A 19,916-nucleotide genomic window follows, 5' to 3' on the forward strand; every position below is an offset into this window, starting at 1 on the left:
CAGAATTTGTTTACATTTGACAGTTACAAATATTTTTCACGCTTTTTCAAAAATAGCAGATCTACAAGCTCATAGCGCGGCACTCGGTGCCGAGCTATGAGCCTGTATATCTGCTATTTTTGAATAGCCAAAGTGTAAGATAAGGGGTATAGTCCACCGAAAGTCCATCCCCCCCACCTTCTGAGAGCCTGTGACGTCCCTGACCACATGCACATACTGTACACGTGGTACGTGTGCCAGTATGTATAGGATCATGAATGGGGATCATGAGAGTGTCGCAGTCTGTATACGGTTCTGTCACTGTCAAGTTCAAGAGTCTATCCAGCCTGCGGATATGAAACTGTCCCTGAGCCTGTTTAGATCATGACCTGATGCTCCGGTTTATACCGTTTGCCAGATGGTAGCCGAGGGGGAGAGCTCTGCGGTCCACTGCTGGGGTGACCGGGATCCTTGGAAGATCTCTCTTCATAGGGCTCCCCTGGGTGTAAGAGGGTTCTGCATGGCTGGCAGCTCAAGTCCTGCCGAAGTGCTGTGCTGTTTTAACCTAGTCCCTGTAGAGCCTTAACCGGTTCAAACCGGGAAACGCATCTGTGTGTAACCCACTTTAAAACCATTATTTTATACTTTGGGCTATTCAAAAATAGCAGATCAAGCTTAGTAGATCTGCTATTTTTTGAAAAATTGTGAAAATGTGTGCCAATCTTTGAATATATATATATGACTGATGTTATAGCAACATAGGTTTAAAGAAGAAAAGCTGTTAGGATTTAGAAGACATTTGTAGAATCCCCAGAAGCAAAGATTTGAGTTAAAAATGTTAACGCTTCAAAACGCTTCAAACATGTATATACTCAAAGATTTGCACAACAAATTGTTGAATAGCCCAAAGTATAAAATAATGGTTATAGCCAAAAAAATCTAAAATGACACAGTATATATATGCATTCCCGGATTGAGTGGGTTAAGGGCAAGAGTGGAGCATCCGTTCCAGACAGTGATGCAGCCTGTCAGGATAATACTCTCCATGCCCAGATATAGTGATTACATCTGATGGTCCTACTGCTGTTGTTCAATTACTGCTTTAGTATGAACTATACTATAAAGGTCAAGGGATCAGTCCCTTCTGAAGCACATCAGATTGTTTTACACATGTCTCAGTTCCCTTTTACTGGAGGAGAAACATTGTTATAACTGCCTATATAAGCCCTTAAAGGAGTAGTTAGTTCACCCCAAACATGACTTATTTTCTAATCTATTACACACCCCATGAAGCCTTGAATTCGTGGAGATGTGTTTTTGTTTTTGTCGGATTCCTGAGCCAACGATTTGATGACCGGGTCATCGGTCAATGGGAGACTCATTAGGAGACTCTTTGGAGTCAAATTATTGGCTTTAGGAATGCGACAAAGACAAAAACAAATCTCACATGAATTCAAGGCTTCATGGGGTGTGTAATTGATAGAAAATAAGTCAGTTTTTGGGGTGAACTAGTCCTTTAAACCCCTTCGTTGATAGGAGTCCCCCAGGGGCTCTATTCTAGGGTTTTCGGGCAAGAATTGGGACACTTGCGTTAGTTCTGTTTAATATTCATATCATTAATGCCTGTGTGTGTGTGTGTGTGTGCGTGCGTGTGTGTGTGTTTCAGGACACGGCGGTGGGTACGTCAGTGTTCATGGTGAACGCCACAGACCCAGACCAGGGCACCGGAGGCAGCGTGCTCTTCTCCTTTCAACCCCCGTCTTCCTTCTTCGCCATCGACGGGGCCAGGGGCACCGTCACCGTCACCAAGTCACTGGACTTTGAGACCACCTCAGCTTACCAGCTCACTGTCAATGCCACGGTCTGCACATGCACACGCACACGCAAACACGCACACACACGCGCGTGCACACACACACACACACACACACACACACACACACACACACACACAGAGATAATGACAAGCGCTAACATCAAGATCAATACAGTTGTAGATCAGTTTAATGAGTGTTTAAAGCAGTGATAATAACACATGCGTTTATAATGTGTTTACATCAGGATCAGGACAAGGTGAGGCCTCTCTCCCGACTGGCCAACCTGGCCATCACCATCACTGATGTCCAGGATATGGACCCCATCTTCACCAACCTGCCCTACAGCACCAACATAGTGGAGAACGCACCACCGGTCAGTAAGGCCCTGTGTGAACTCACTCACTCACTCACTCACTCACTCACTCACGCACGCACGCACGCACGCACGCACGCACACACACACTCAGTCACTCAGTCAGTCAGTCACTCACTCACACTCTCTCTCTCTCTCTCTCTCTCTCTCTCTCTTTTCCCCCCTCCTGCCCCACAGCATCTACTTTATAGAAATATAGCCTTTGGCTAAATTGGGATTTGTAAGGAGGGAGAGCTTTTTGCTATTTTACATTTTTAAAAACCTATACTCATGATCAGATGTTCTGCTGTTGAACGCCAATAACATAATTTGAACCTTTTAAACTTTTAAGTAGGGGAGTGGTATTGACGATACAGTATCAATAACTTTCGGTTCATAGCGTCAGATCGGGAGCCTATATGATGTAGCCTCGTCTAGGCTACTGTTGTGCAATTCTTTGAGACAAGGTTGTGTAATATGTTATTCTTCCTGTTCTATATAGTTATTTGTGTCATTTAATCAATTCCACAAAACAGTAAATGTTTTGTTCTAGGACCTCCTATCAGAGTGGTCTACTGTTTTTGAGCGGTGTAGCTGCTCCTATAAGTGGGGTTGGGACCCATGACCCATCCGTCGTGAAAATTTGTCTTTCGCTGTACTGTGATTGGCTGATAAGTATTCAGACCCTTTGCTCAGTATTGTGATTGGCTAGCGAGACGCATGATGAAATTCATAACCTATAAATACCACCACGCACTTAAAAAAAATGACTTTATTTTTTAAGTGCGTTTCCATCACTGTGATGACCTTAAATAACACCGCTCACTTCACACTGGGTGTGATTTTTATCTCCATTTTGCCATCAGCGTAATGATAGTCTGTCATGTTGGTCAACGTGGTCTTTTTATCAGTTATGTTGATAACAGTGTGCTGTTGAGCAGAGAGACAAAGAATGAGCCAATGACCAGCCACAGTTGCTCTCATTGTAACATTTACTATACAGGTGGGAAACATTGTCTTGTTTGAAGTTGGTCAGTCCCATATGACCATATATGGGCATAGCTGTCGGATCTGCGGTTCCTTCAACCGGATCTTCATATATGCCTGATCGCCGCTGACGTGCGCACCGCGCTTGAAGTCGGTGGGTCTGACGGTTCTCGAGATACGTGAACGACGAACGGACAGACATACAGAGATTTTGCGTATTTATTGTAAGATATAAAATATGTTGAATAGAATATATTATGATTATTGTTGTTATTTAGTAATTATCCAATCTGCAAATATTACTACTATACATTTTGCGCACCGCCTATTGAGAATAAAAACATCTAATACATATATATTGTAGCCTTTCCTCCATCTGGCTCCACTGTGATTCCTCAAGTCACACTTAACCTGAAGTGTTTTTTTGTAAGTGTATTTTTATTTGCGGCGAGGGACCAGGGGGGTGGTTTGTTCGACACACTCTTCACTACAGTCTTGGAGCGCTGGCTGCTGAGTGGCACCATGGGGGCATTTAGGACCTGGAATGCTTTTATCAAGGGCACCGTAGCAACAGTTGTCGATGTTTCTCGTTTATTTTCTGCTCTGTCCATTTCTACAACCGTCAGACCCCTTTCCTGCCTTGCCTCGCCTCGCCTCTCCTCCCCTCCCCGAGTCATTCTTCACTTCTTCATCTCATCGCTCATCTTGCCGCTCTTCCATCTCTGCGTTTGCAGTTTTCTTTTGTTATTCTGGGGGTGGGGTGTTTGGACTAAGGGCGATGGAAACACAGTTAAAGTGAAGGTATGAGTTATTGCTATCGGAGGATGGCTCGTCTCCCCACATTTGTCCTGCGGGTCCCAGCACGGCCCCTCTACAATGCTCAGGCTCTCTGTCCCTCTGAGGCCCTGTTCTTTTCCCCCTCTTTTTTTTTTGTTCTGCGTCCCAAACGCAGCCTCAGGTCCCTACACCGGCGTCAGGACAATTAAATTACTGGGGGAGATTTACAGTCCCATTGCTGGGGGGGTAAGGCTTACAGCAAAGGTCACTGAGGCCAGGATTTATCATCTGTGTGTGTGTGTGTGTGTGTGTGTGTGTGTGTGTGTGTGTGTGTGTGTGTGTGTGTGTGTGTGTGTGTTAAAAATGAATGATAAATAAAGAAATAAGAAAAACTAAATATGATGATGAAATAATGAATATACTGTACAGTATGCGCTGTATTATGTGCTTGCGTATGCACAGTAAAATACATGTAAATTTAAGGCTCAGAATTTTGCTGTGTGTGAAACCTTAGGCCTTCTTTATACTTTGGTTGCGTGCCCGTGTCCTGCGTCAAAAACAGCAGATCTACCAAGCTCACAACACGATTTGCGATGCATTGTGAACTTGTACATCGGTTGTTTTCGGCTTGCAACATGGGCGTGTAGAAAATTATGAAGGCTTATTTTTCTATTGCTAGCATGCAGCGTTTCTATACTGAGCTTTTTTTCCTGTCAGGCAGTATATGTACAACATCATGTTAATAGACACCCCATACCCCCAGGTGGGTAATGTCACGTCTTCTTCACACACAGCGGCAATAAGGCATCCTCACTTCTATTCGCTCATATCATTCACTCCATTCATCCTTTTTTTTTTCATTCTCGCCCTCCTTCACCCCCCCCCCCCCCCCCCCGCTTCCCCATTTCCCAACCATACGCTTACCTCGCATCTCCTCTTCCTTTCATTTCTTTCTTCCCTTACCTCTGCTAGTCCTTCCCACACCCGCCTTCTCTTTCATCCTCTCTTCCGATCATCCTCTCCTCTCCTCTCCTCTCCTCTCCTCTCCTCTCCTCCTTGCACCGTTGTGTCGTAGTGAAATGTCAAGTGCTACATTTGCATGCATATTAACGGGGCATGACGGAGTCGACGCCTGGTGTCCCCCTGACTCCCGATTCATCAACTGTCACCAGGAAGGTCACAGCAGGGGGGGGGGGGGGGTAACATACAGTAGAGCGAGTGGGAGATGGAAAGAGTTGTACAGGTATGGTAAGAGTCTGTTCTGTGCCAGTACTGGAACTGTACTGGGCCGTATTATAGATAGACGAAGATAACAACAACGCTGGTCCATACGGCAATATTGCATATTGATCAATATCAAATATCTATATGTAGCAGAGTGGCTCACAGCCTCAGCGTGATGAGCTAAAAAGTCTAATATCTCCCCTGTATTATAAGGGATTGCCTTTAGTCTAGCGGTTAAGATGTTGCCTTTCCACACCGGAGACAGGGGTTTGAATCGGGGGCGTAACATATATAAAAACACAATTTTTGATTCGATATATATGATGTCTGGGTAGTTAATTTGGTGGAGAGTAGAGAACTCTTCTTTTGACCACAAGGTTCTTCGTTCAATCCCGGGCACCGCCAACTCAGCGTATGAGTACCACGACTTGGGTAACTAAGATGTGTGGTAATTACTGGGAGCTGATGGTAGGTGTTGTGCTCCATCTAAGTAATCCATCTGCCAGGGGTCTAGTACATTATACATCGTATAGACACCCTTGTTGCTTGGCTGATACTGCCAATGAACCACTCTGACCTTACTTAGTTTGAAGAGTATCCTGATAATAACTGAAGCCTGAAGAAACCAGAGGGTAGTGAAATTATAGAATATAGTTTATTAACATAAATAACATAATGTAAACATTAACTGTGCAAACTTGGCATGGTTTAGAACATGGGTTCCCAAACTTTTCAGCCCGCGACCCCAAAATAAGGCGGAAATTGACTCCCCCACCTAAACCTGGAGGTCATTTATGCACATAAACTTGCACGTTCGGTGTGCATTTGTAATGTGTTAAAATGGTAAAATGTACCATTTGTGATCATTTTAGATGGTATTTCATCCATTGTGTTGAATTTAAAGTAAAAAAAAATTAAAAAAAAAACTTTTTTTAATTTTTTTTTTTAATGACCCAAAATAATTTCGTGACCCCACGTCAGTCTCCCGCGACCCCAAGTGGGGTCGCGACCCCTACTTTGGGAACCCCTGGTTTAGAATACATTGTGTGATGAAATAATATATTTAATATTATCTAAATATAAACCTTTAACTTCACAACACTAGAAGTGGAGTGGTGAGGGAGAGAGAATCAGGGACCTTGCAGGAGACTTTTTTTTACAGTCAACTAAAAAACTAAATGTATTTGCAGCTTTCCACAGCACTCTTCGTAAGGATGAGAAGTATTCTTATGCCTTGGAGTTCGTGCCCGGTGTCCAGCACTTTAATCAATTCCAGCAATTTAATCCGTCTTTCTTCACTTTGCTCAGGGGCATCATGTCTTCACTATAAAGTAAATAACTGTGCTTGTTATATCTTTGCTCCTTTTCGATTGCTTTCCATATGGGGCAATGGCTGCAAAAGATGACGTGATAAATTGTTGTTTTGGCCCGCTGTGCCCCGCTGGCGCACGCTGGACAAAACTTTTGGCAGGATGACGTTAACTTGGGATAGTATATTTTAAGGTCATGGAAAAGATTTGTTGCATTTTCTTTCTTGGTTTACACTGACTGAAGGCATAATCTGTGCTCAGTGTGCTGTATCACGTTTGAGATATCCTACCCAGGACCTACTGTACAGGACCACAATGGAAACAAGCCCTTACGGCTGTTTGTGTGTTATCCTTTTAGCACCATTGTATAATCGTACCACTGTACTTTTTGCAAACTGTTAAGTATTCAATCAATAAAATAAAATAAAAACACTTCTCTATAATGGACATAGCGTGACCCTTTTGACAACAATTTCCACACCTTTGGAGGATAATGCGAGTTCACGTTCACTCTTGATTCATGTCCCTCTGTTCCATTTTTAACGTACAAGCCAAAAAATACAGTCTGATTGGCACGTGTGATAGGCTGTTAGATCTATCCATATCAAGTATTAATTTCCAAAGTTTATCATTGATATCGACGTCAATGTTATCGCAATCCCTTGTTGAGGTCGTTTTAGATCGCCCAGCCCTAGCCTACAAAGTAAAATCCAGAGGGTTAACTTTGAGCGTACATTTTTACACATTTTCCAAATTCTCTCACACACACACACACACACACACACACACACACACACACACACACACACACACACACACACACACACACACAAACACACACAGAGAGATTAGTACTGCTGTATCAGTGTGTGGTATTTTAACAGGCTGTCATTTCCATCGGGTGGTGTTTGGTGGTGATAAGCCCTGGGTTAAAGTGACAGAATGAGTGTCAACTGTCCTCAAGGTCCATGACATTTACACGTGGAGGCATATCGAACACATACTCCTGTCACAGGTCATTTATCATTTGTTCGAATACACACACACACACACACACACACACACACACGGAATTCCTCCTCCTGCGTCCATATCACAATGCCCATTATTTTCTGGAACCGGGTGTTTGAAGACAGTAGCTCATGTTCCATAAGTAGAGCATACTGCTATAGATATTCAGCATTGCGGTTAGTGGTGTCATGGTATTTCTACCTCTGGTCCAAGCCGGGACATCCTGCTGTTGTAAGGTCCTCATAGAACTTCTCTGCTTCCTTAGCTGGTGCTGCATTGGTTAGCATTTGTGATGAACTTCTCTGCTTCCTGAGCTGGTGCTGCATTGGTTAGCATTTGTGATGTTGGACTATAATAGAATTTGACGTGACTATTTGACCTTGATGGTTGTGACTGGGATCCTCTCAGTGTGATGGTGGACCATACAGTACGTGGACCCTGTGACCCCTTACGTGCCCAATAACTCAGCATTAGTCCCATGCAGATGAGATGATGAATGAGTCCTCATCTCTGTGATGCATGATCAAGCCTTTCTTCGGCACAATATGCAAAGTCCACCAACCTCGCTTCTCTCATTGTGTTTTCTCTGGAGCTTCCCCTAGTAAATTGTCCCTGATAACACAAGAATGCATTAGACCGTGTGCTGTTATCAGACTGAACTCTCCCTTTCGGGGTCTGGGTTCCCATCATCATGCTATCCACTGGGCGAGGACCAGCACTGACGGAAGTATGGGATTTTTAATGACTGGATTCCCCATTGTTAGGCTTTACTGTGAGGGCTGTGGGGTGCGACTCCTTTCAGCCATACTCCGGCTATTTTAGGCCATTTTAGCCTGTGGTGTTCAAGTTGCTGACCACACTGCAAAACAGCAAGATCACTGCTGACAGTAGCGTGCAGAAAAGATGTGGAAATTGGAGGTGGAAAGTGATGTAGCCGTTTAACAACAAAGTAACGTTGACCTACTGTCGTTAGGCCACAATCACAGGAAGAAGAAGGAACAGATTACATATGATGGACGGTCTTATACTCAGATTACAAGTGACTTTCTTGGTATAAGTACTCGACCTGTGCATGAGCAAGATGGAAGCATCCCGTGCTAGAAGCACCGTGTGTGAGAGAGAGAGAGAGAGAGAGAGAGAGAGAGAGAGAGAGAGAGAGAGAGAGATATGTGAAGATGGAGTTTTCCAAGCATTGGGGGGCTAAACTGTTGTTGCTCCCGCCGGTAAACAGAGCATCAGATGTCACATCCACGCTGTTTGGACAGACATTTAAACCCTCACTGGGACAATCACAATTTGCCTGTCAAACCAATAAGCTCAAATGGCAGAGAGCGAGAGAAAGAGAGACATGATAAATGTACAGTTACAGTTGAAAGGACGAGGGTGCCTGCCTTGGGTGGGTGCGTGTGTGCACGCGTGCGGGGCTGTGTGTTGCTTGATTGAACATATTCCACCCGAGTGGACAGCTGGATAATACTGCTCATTTCACTTCAGCATCACATCTCGTCATTCTCCTATCTCCCCCTGTTCCTCACCTCACCTTCATTCATGTAGCCTCGCTCTCTCTCTCTCTCTCTCTCCCTCCCTGTTCTGTGTAACTCAGCACTCTTTGTATGGGTCTTTCTCTCTGTATTCATCTCTCCGCTCTCTCTCTCTCTGCCTCTGTGTGTGGGTGTGAGTGGTTGTCTATGTGCGTCTTCTGTCTCAGCCAGTGATCAGTGTGATTCACTCCCTCTAAAAGGCCTGTAATTGATTCTGCTGTAATTGGTCAATGACAGGAGATGCTTTGGCAGAAATGGAGCATAAACACAATTCAGACACAATTTGCAGGATCAATGGGAGGCAGATAGGGAAGGGAGGGAGGGAGGGGACCCACGGAGGACTAAACGGAGAGAGAGAGAGAGAGAGAGAGAGAGAAATGGGAAGCAAGTAGAGTCTCTTTGCCGTCCCTCTATGCAGTACAGAGATTTTTAAGCATCACTACCGTGTCTGATTGAGGCACAGAGTCCAAGCAAGCTCCGCGGATGAAAGACTTCTCAAATAGCCTTCTTTATTTCTTTCTCTGTCTCACTTCCCCCACCCCCCCCCCCCCCCTCTCCCTTTCTCTTTGTCTCTCCGCTCACTGTTTTTTTCCCCACTATAGCATTTGTTTAGTTGCACACTCAGCTGCCTGAGCTGGAGAAATTTAAAAACAATAAGGAGAAATAAACCACTATTAACGGCTAATGACCCATTCCAGAGCAACAAAAAAGGGAGAGACCATTTGTGTGGCTCGCCTAGTGCAATGCTGTTTGTTCTTTTGTGACGACTGCCATTTTCCACCTTTTTTAAGTGCAGACATTCTGTGGGATATTGGAAGTTTCTTTGGTGATGGAGTACTCTTAACTTGCCTCGTTTCATCTGGGCTCTGGGGTTAGTGGGGGGTTGTGTCAGAAGTTTCTAACTAAAACGAAAACAAAGATTGTCTATATACAGCAGTCTGGGCTTCTACTCGTGCCTAGACATACAGAAATGTATTTTTACAAAGGTGTTGACGACATTAAAATATTCTTTTAAAGCTCGGAAGCTTTTTTTGGCAGCAAGATTATCAAATGAGAAGTCCATCGTTTACGTTTGTACAGTATGCACTGCAGTGTACAAGTATGTTGACCTTTAATAATACAGATAATAAGGTAATGTGTGTGTTTCTGTGTGTGTGTGTGTGTGTGTGTGTGTGTGTGTGTGTGTGTGTGTGTGTGTGTGTGTGTGTGTGTGTGTGTGTGTGTGTGTGTGTGTGTGTGTGTGTGTGTGTGTGTGTGTGTGTTTGCATGTTTACAGGGATTCGAGGTGCGGAAGATAAGAGCCATTGACCAGGATCTTGGCCGGCCAAGAGGCATCGGCTACACCATCATCTCAGGTCTGTGTCACATAATCAATAAGCACATTGGGCTAACGTGATCAATAACTACTCATCATAATCCCACAGCAATAACAGACAAGTGTCATCAGGCTCAGCAATCAATGGCTGCTGAGACCACTGGCTATACAATGTAGAATAGGCCTTGTCTGTAAGCAGCGGTAAATGATTGTGCAGGGCAATTGGGCAGAAGTCAGGTTGTCATTCAGTATTATCACTCACAAATTGGCTTGAATGATAGCAAATAGCTAAAAATAGCTAATTATATGTTCTTTAAAAGGTGATTTAATTTTCTTCTCCACCAATGCTTTTTTGTGTATTGTGAAAGATTGCGTCTTACAGTACATATACATTTGATCATGCAATATATTAAAAATATCTCTTTCTGCAACTACCATTTAATTTGGTTTAATTGTGGAATATTAATGTTAGGAGTGATGTAATTGTTTTCAGCTTCAGATGTATCATTTGATCAGCAATTAGTAGAAAATGTTTGTTTATTCAGTATCTCTGCCAGCCAAAGGCGGAGGACGGAGATTACGTTTTCACCCATACAGTACATGTGTGCAGGAGTTGCATTTTCTTCAAAACACACTTTTTGCTACTAGTCCTACAGATTTTGTCCAGAACTCACACTAACCACTGCACATGATTCCTGGAGTCATGTACTAAACATGTATGATACAGATTTTTTTTTATTCTATACCGACTGGCTACAATTAGCTTCGATCGACCCCAGATTTTTTTCTAAAAACAGTGCTGCAGAGATCTTTAACAGGCGAGTTCAATGACGTATGAAGTCAGCGAAGAAGATTACCCTCTGTTGTGTATGTTGTTTTTTCTTTTATCATAGGCATAATCTTCACTCTAAAAGTACTTGCATCTTTGGGGAACATAGCGATTAATCACAATTAATATTGGAGGAATCTTTCTGAGTTTGTACCGCAAAGACCTCATCAACTGATCCAACTTACATGATGAGAATTCATTGATTCTCTGATCGCATCAGGTATTAAATGACATCATTTATTTTCAGAAGAAAATGTGTTATCGTTTAATTATGTTTACAACTGCTGGCAGGATTGTTTCTCAAGGGGCTTTAGTCATATTTTTACAACAACATCAGTTAGATTTTGGGTAATAAACAAACAAAATATGAGATTAAAAAACGGTATATTCATTGGACAGCTGGGACTAATGTTGGTCAATGGCAACAGCGTCTCTAGTAAAGAAATAAAGTGAAAAGAAGAAGTCATCACAGGTTCCATGATGTTGATACGCCATTAGTAGGGAATCCGCGCTCCCCCGCAGTTTTTTATTTATTTATTCATAATCTATTATTTACCCAGCAAAGAATTGCTGACTATGAATGCTTTCTCTTTAGCAAGCCCCCTGCTTCATATTCAAACAGTTGCCTGCACACATTCACACCTGGAAGCCCCCAAGTCTGCTTCAACTATCGGCCACTGAGCAGCTCCAATGAAGCAGCTGAAGGTTAAGTACTTTGCTCAAGGGCACACCAATGGTAGTCGTTGTGGGAGAATACAGCATTATCCGCACAACACTCTCCCCCAGCCCCCATTTTCCCAGTGGCTTTGAACCGTTAGCTCTCCCTTCAGTAACCTGCCTACAAGTCTGTGTTGTGCTGGACGGCAATGGTATGCTGCAACATTCACTTTGCATGTTATAAATGTGCCTTTTCATTTTGGCATCCCTCATATTTATCATTCATAGTGACACATTTCCCCAGATGGAAACAACAAGGCCTGGTGCACTTGCAAAAGGTGTAGTGCTTCAGCGAGTTGCTCAGTCTCACACGATGTTGCTGTTGTAAATATCGAACATAGAGTATATTGGAACAGTTACTGGTTATGGAAAGAAACAGCCCTCCTGCAGTACTCATCTTTCATCCTTTCTCAAAAAACGAATGCCTACAGGGATAGAAACACACACTCCCGACTTCCGTGAAGCATGTGAAGGCCATGAAAAAATAATGACTCGTGGTCAGAGCCTACAAACTGCTGCAATCCTCCTGAACGGTTGTTTATCTTCGCCGTAACAATCTAGATTTTTGACCTGGAAGGACGAGCGATCCTTTAGATTTAATCCCGAAGGTTCTTCAGAGCGCTGCCTTTAACTCTGAGGACCCATCCATGGTTTTCTGTGGACTTTAACATTTATACACAGAGTGAAATAAACGCTCTTTAGTAGGCTTACATTTGTCTACCGATGCTAACCTTTAAACTCCACATGCCCCCTGTAGAGGCAGAGACGACCAGCAAGGCCAGGTGGCTGATAAGGCGTGGCATAGGTTGATATGGGCTGGCAAGGCTGGGAGGCCTTGGTGATGAAGATATTCATTGTTAGGCCATCTGCTGACTCACTGGCTGACCTCACCGCTGAGTAAAGGAATTTGACCCTGTGTGTCCATGGAGTATTTATGTGTAAGGGTGTCAGTGCATTTTGTACATGTGTGTGTGTGGGTGGGTGGGTGGGTGTGTGAGTCCGTGCATGCGTGCGTGCGTGCAAGTGAGCGAGCTAGTGTGCATGTGTCTGTTTTCATGATGCATGTGTGACTGTATGTGTGTGCGTGTGTGTGTGTATACTTAATCACCGCACACTGAGGACGGAGAGACCTCAGCCCAGCCCAATTAATTTGTTGGGTTCATCATAAACGCCCAATTCCCTCTCTGCCTACACACCTACTCAGTCTTACTTACAGCCATGTTGTGACGCCCTCGTGTCGCGTTGCGTCGCGGCGTGTTATGTTGCATCGTGTTATGTGTTGCTCGCCAAGTTGAAGGCCCGAGCTAAGCTCCAGAGGAGAAAAGCATTAAAAAGACATTAATTAGGTGGTGCGTTGTACTCCCAATCGTTTGGAAATCAAGAGTTATAGCGTTGCACTAAGCCCTTATGGAGATGGAGCCTGTAGGCTCGATAAAATCATTATACAGTAAGTTTGATAGATAATGGAATATGAAGGATGATGCGGTGTCAGGAGATTAAGGTGGGAGGGTGTGATTGTTGCATGAGGGTGTGTGTGTGTGTGTGTGTGTGTGTGTGTGTGCATGTGTGTGTGTGTGTGTGTGTGTGTGTGTGTGTGTGTGTGTGTGTGTGTGTGTGTGTGTGTGTGTGCGTACGTGCATGTGTGTATTACTATACTTGTGCGGACCAAACGTCCCCACAAGTATAGTAGAATTTGAGAAATAGACGTTGTGAGGACCATTGTCCTGGTCCTCGCGAGAAAAATGTTTGTTTTATGGTTGAATACATTTTTTGAGATACCTTTACAATTAGAACAAGATCCCGTTTGAGGTTAGGTTTAGGATTAGACATTTAGAGGTTAGGTTTAGGGGTCAGGGTTGTAGGTTTTTCCCTATTTCATACTTAGTTGTGCGGCGAAGTCAAAACACAGAAAAATAGCCGATCTACAAACTCACAACATGTCGCAGCGCGACACGTTGTGAGCTTGTAGATCGACTATTTTTCGGCTTTAGACTTGCGGTTAAAATGCCCCCAAAAAAGTATAAATCAATCATAAAATCGGCTTCCTAAAATGTTGATGTCTTCACAAGTATAGTAATACAAACGTGTGCGTGTTTGTGTGTGTGAGCACACGTGTGAACACGCATGCCCGTGGTGAATGGCGACGTGTGCTCTACCGCGCTCTTGGAGGGCGTGCTTGTTTGCAGACGAGCGTGTGACTGTAGCATAAAAGCATCCTCCCTCGCCCGCTTTCCCTACTCCTCTCCCCCGACCGTCCTCAGAGGGCACGACTTACTCCTGCGGGACGCGTCTCATTAGCTCAGTAATTAAGATAAACGAGGTTTTAATTGCAGCTGTGATTTATGCTAATGATCCTGGGACCCCGAGATGAGGATTTCCTCTCTCTCCTCCAATCAGTGGGCTAATCTGGGATTTGATATGTACATGAGATAGCACCGCTGCGAGCGTTCTGCCTCGGGTTTTTGCTGTTGATATTGTTTGTTTGTGTTGGTTAGAGTTAGCTGGGGTTGGGGTGGAAGGGGTGGGTCATGAAGAAACCTGCGTGCCCCACATTTGGAGTTAGTGCCTTGCCTGGACCCAGTGACTCAGGGGTAGAGTGGCCGGTAGAGCGGCCAGATGGAAAGAAACCGCAAGGTTCCCAGTTAGATCCCGGGCTCCCCCAGAGTTAGTGTCGAAGTGTCCTTGAGCAAGACGCTGAACCCCTAATTGCTCCCGATGAGCAGGCTATGGTGCCTTGCATGGTTTCCTCTGCCGTCGGTGTGCGCATTGCATAAAAAGCGCTATATAAATGCACCATTTACCCAGTGGTGCATTTACCCAGTCTGCACCTTAGCAAAATATGACGAGAAATCTCGTCATTGGCAGTCAAAGAGTTAAAAGAGAAAATACATTGAAATACGTTGGCTTTTTCAGACACCAAATGGAAAGCATTATGTGCACTTTCAGCACCACGGACAGCGCTGAATCAATGATAGTTTTGATTTGGAACGAGGCCTTTTTGGCAACTACTAGTCTGTGCCCACTAGTGGTGGTTCTCGGCAGGCAATAGGAAAACCTTGTGGCATCCCAGAAGGTGCCCTGTCTCCATACTCTACCTCCCAGCATGCTTTGAGAGACTGTTATTTTTCTTGCACTGATGGCCTGGTAGGGTATTTAACCTTAAATAATTGACTATGTAGATTATTTTAATCATGTGTATTTGCTTTAGTTTGAGAATGTAACAGTTTGATTACTGATCAGTTGACACTGTAGTGTTCATAAATGACCCAAAGTCTAGGCGATCATTTCATTACATTACAGTCATTTAGCAGACGCTTTTATCCAAATCGACTTACAATAAGTGCATTCAACATAGGTAGGCAAGAAAACTACTAATCACCAGAAGTCTTAAGTGCATTCTTTTCTAAAACAAGCATCTAAGAGTATACCTAGCGCTAAGGTAAAAGTGCAATATATCAGCTACCCACTTTCTTAAACAGATGAGACAAATAGGAAAATCATCCTAGTTAAGATGGACCCGGGGAATCTGGGGATACTTTGTGTTGGTAAATTATGCAACTAATAGTTGTGTGTATAAGGTTGAACACAAAGGTACTTATCTGCAGCCCATCTAGACTTCTGAAGTTAAAATATTCCTGATATCTTTATCCCAAAGTGGAAGGACTTATACCTCTCAGTTTCCTGTTGCCTGGTATCATTGCTAACTCCACTTTATACAGAAAGAACAGGCTCTTTCCAGATGGTGCCAAGTTTAATGTGCAGGGTCATCTGGAAATGTGTGTGTACCGCATAACATAATGTAGAGGTCCTCAGAATGGTGGTAATGATTTATCTGCACTCTATGAAGTTGACACTGCTATCACAGCCAAGATTAGAAGGGTCAGAACATTATCCAGATAGCCTGGATAATGTGTTTGAAAACGAGAGAAGAAAAGAGTTGGGAACTTCAGTGGCTCTAGATCAGTGGTTCTCAAACTTTTTTGGCTCAGGGCACCCCCGTAAATAACCTTTTCATCTTCGGCACCCCTGAATTTCATTGTTACTTTATAGCACCATACATTTTGTCATGTAAGCAATCCCCAGCATCCCTATTCCGGTTGGAATATTAGCCAAAAATTGCAGATCTACAAGCTCGTTGCGACACATTTTGTGTTGTGCTTGTAGATCTGCTATTTTTGGCTAAGAGATTTGGTGTGTAGATGGGAAAAGAACTCACCAAGTACAGAGTAACTCAGGTCCGTTTTACTAAATATAGAGGGTCTAAAAGTGGTTAAACGGAAGTGATAGTGATAAATTCTGTGGCACCCCTTGACTTGTGTCTCGGCACCCACTTTGAGAAACCTTGCTCTTGATAGTCAACACACCAGATAGTCACCGACCTAAATGCAATGTCATGGATTATAAACTGTGTACTACCTCACCTCTAATGCCTGATATATCTTTGGTTGCGCGCTGTAAAAAAATAAATAAAGATCTACAAGCTCACAGCGCGCCATATCGTGATGCATTGTAGATCGGCAAATTTTTGGTGTGTGACACCAGCGCAGAACTAAGTATGAATCACATTTAAAACTGTTACTTGTTTCCTTCCACTGTAAACTAATAAACACAGAATGCCCCAAACGAACCTTAAAAATAAACTCTGAATTGAAGTCAAATCACAGAGAACAGGGTTTTCTCTGATAAACCCATAAGTAATAGAAGCCAATTTTTTTCAGCTCAGGGAAGTCACTGATAGGAATAGAATCCATGGCAGCGCTCCGGTAATAATTATAGCTATTTTATGTTTTGACCTCCCCTGGTTATACTCTAATATCATCCAGATGCAACCTTAGAACTATGCACCAAATGCACTGTATCTTATCAGACACGCTCACCTGAAGGGAATTCCTGTACAGTTATCAAAGCAGAGATGTAATCCTCCTGATATAAGCCTCATTACATTCCCTGAGCCTATCGTATTTTGCTGTGGGCAATATTATGCCAAGTGATGGTTATTATAGTGGATTTAAATGTGCATAAAACTTCTTGTTTAACCCATTGAGACCGGGAACGCATCTGTGCCATTTTAGATTTGAGCCATAGCCATTATTTTATACTTTGGCTATTCAAAAATAGCAGATAAACAAGCTAATAGCACGGCACCGAGTGCCGCGCTATGAGCTTGTAGATCTGCTATTTTTTTTAAAGCTTGAACATTTGTTCAAATCTTTGAATATCGTTTTATTTTAAGCGAACGTTTGTAACTGTCAAATTGCTCAACAATATTTTTTTCAGAATTTTTTTTGTTGCTATATCTTTTCCATGTCAAGGACCCCCAAAATTGTATGTATTTGGCCGCGGACCCCCATCTCAAAATATGTTGTTCCAGGGACCCCCCAGAAGCAAAGATTTTAGTTACAAATGTTTGCTTTAAAACTATATATATTCAAAGATTTTTGTTTTTTTTTCAAAAATAGCAGATCTATAAGCTTGTATATCTGCTATTTTTGAATAGCTAAAGTATAAAATAATTGGTTAAAGTGGTTACACAGATGCATTCCCGGTCTTAAAGGGTTAAGACAGGCAACAGCTTTAGACTCATGCCGGTAATTGCTCCATTAGGAATTACCGAAAGGATAACGGAAGAATTGGCCAGGTGTTCAGGTGTCTCATTTTGCAGCAGCATGTTCAGGGAATCGGATATTTACTGACTCACTTACTTGTTTTGCTGTGTTACTATGGTTCCAGTCACGGTCAGTGCCAGTAAATGGCCTTGATACAGAGCTTTTCCTGGTTCCCATGTATGACATAGGAACACCAACCAAAGTGCACAGTCAGTAAGTCAGTAACTCTAACACTGCATTACATTACATTAACATTAAGGATTTTACTGTGTACCTTTCATTTCTCTTTAACAGTTTTTTTTATTTCTTTTGTCATAAGCATACAAATCTGTAACAAGACATGTAAAATGTCTTGTTACATGAAAAATATTGAAAAATATACATTTATATGTTGTTGAAACAATGATCTTGTTTTGTATAACTCACAAATGTTGGTAGGTCTGAGTAAAATAGTAAAGGAAAAGGAAAGCAAAAGAAAAGGAAGAATGGAGGGAAGGAAAGGAGGGAAAGGGAAACCCTGCTGTCTCGCCTAGTGCTCCATCCACTCAGGTCTCCTCGTTAAGTGGCACCTGTAAACTCTTGTAGTAGTCAAGGAAGGGGGTCCAAATCTCCTTGAATCTTTTGAATGGACCCAAGTGTGTATTTGATTTTCTCTAGTTTCAAGAAGTCTCTTTAATCCATCTGGTAAAGCTATGTGGAGAGTGTTGCTTCCATGAAAGGAGGATAAGTCATCAGAGATGTGAAGTCTATGATTACATGTGCTTTGCCTCGTCTAGAACAAGTCTACCTTTCATTTCTATTTTCGTACAAAATACATTTCAATTTACTGTAGCTAAGTAACACACAGTAACTCCCCAAGAATAAGTGACTTCCTTGTCTCTCTCTCCCCTTCAGGTTGACCTTGTAGCAGGGGTGGAAATTAACTCATTACATTTACTCAAGTACTGTACTTAAGTACAATTTGGAGGTATTTTTTTTTACTTTACTGGAGTATTTCCAGTTTTCAGTACTTTTACTTCTACTCCACTACATCTCAGAGGCAAATATTGTACTTTTACTCCACTACAATTATTTGAAAACTTTAGTTACTTTGCAGATATAAATGATTAGATTATAAAACATACATTAACCACTTTAGCCCTATTTTAAACATAGGCTATTTGAAAATAGCCGATCTACAAGCTCACAACCCGTCGCGATGCGACACGTTGTGAGCTTGTAGATGATTATTGTATGATGATGATGATGATGATGATTATTAACGATTCTGTCCCTATCTATACGCAACTCCAACTGCGCCAAGTTGGGGGTCCCAGGGAGCCCCCAGCAAAATTAGGAGTATAATAAAAGTATAAATGCCCACAAGAATATGGTCAATTAAGTATAGGGATTAAGTGGTTGAGTCCTATTTTATTTTTAGGCTATTTGAAAATAATCAATCTACACGCTCACAACACGTTGCATCCTGACACATTGTGAGTTTGTAGATCTGCTGTTTTCAAAACAATTTTACAAAAGTCAGACAGACCGACAGACAGTCACACAGTCAGTCAGTCAGTCACACAGTCAGTCAGTCAGACAGACACACAGTCACACAGTCAGACAGACAGACAGACAGACAGACAGACAGACACACACACAGTCAGTCAGTCAGTCAGTCAGTCAGACAGACAGCCAGCCAGACAGACAGACAGACACACTCACGGTCAGTCAGACACACACACAGTCAGTCAGTCAGACAGACACGCACGCACGCACGCACGCACACACACACACACACACACACACACACACACACACACACACACACACACACACACACACACACACACACACACACACACACACACACACACACACACACACACACACACACACACACAGGCCACACTGTGCACTACACACACATTCATACTTCCAGACAAAAGTCTGTGTGAGGGAGGTTGAGAAGAAGATGGAGAGATATATCATCACACAGACAGATAAACATGGATTCCTCTCTAAGAAAGATGTTGAGCCCAATGCAAGAAACCCCACCGTTCTGTAAACAGCTTGTCTGTCTGAGCTCACAAGTATTGAGAGCTAGAGGATAAAGGTCTTGTCCAAGAGCTTTACACACATAGCATTCTAGGATGAAGCTTTTCTATTATGTTGTAATGACACCGGTAAGAACAAACAGAGAAGTCCACCGTCCATCACAGTGAATGAAAGAATTGGACTTCCCTCGAGTCTTTATATCAGAACATTATTTTGTTTTTTATTTTTTATCTCTTTTTGTCACACACAAACACATCCTTTAACTACATTAACCGGCCGGGCATCACTATTTTGGCAAAATATATATATATATTATATATTGGCGACGCGACACACCTTGTAGATCTACTATTTTTGCTATTTGTCATACGAAGAAGTATACTAGGGCTTAAGTGCTTTAGCCATTTTCCACCC

General features: G+C 42.8%; 1 protein-coding gene across 1 annotated transcript in view; it reads left to right on the top strand.

The window, feature by feature from the left end:
• The window catches only part of cdh23 (cadherin-related 23), a 306,429-nt gene that overhangs the window by 110,475 nt on the left and 176,038 nt on the right, over nt 1-19,916 (top strand). The window contains exons 7-9 of the mRNA XM_084076986.1: nt 1,646-1,840; nt 2,041-2,169; nt 10,275-10,353. Of these exons, the coding sequence (XP_083933112.1) occupies nt 1,646-1,840; nt 2,041-2,169; nt 10,275-10,353 (403 nt within the window). The remainder of the gene's footprint in view (nt 1-1,645; nt 1,841-2,040; nt 2,170-10,274; nt 10,354-19,916) is intronic.

Source organism: Gymnoscopelus microlampas, assembly GCF_963454915.1.
Source record: "Gymnoscopelus microlampas genome assembly, chromosome: 13".
Taxonomy (NCBI): domain Eukaryota; kingdom Metazoa; phylum Chordata; class Actinopteri; order Myctophiformes; family Myctophidae; genus Gymnoscopelus; species Gymnoscopelus microlampas.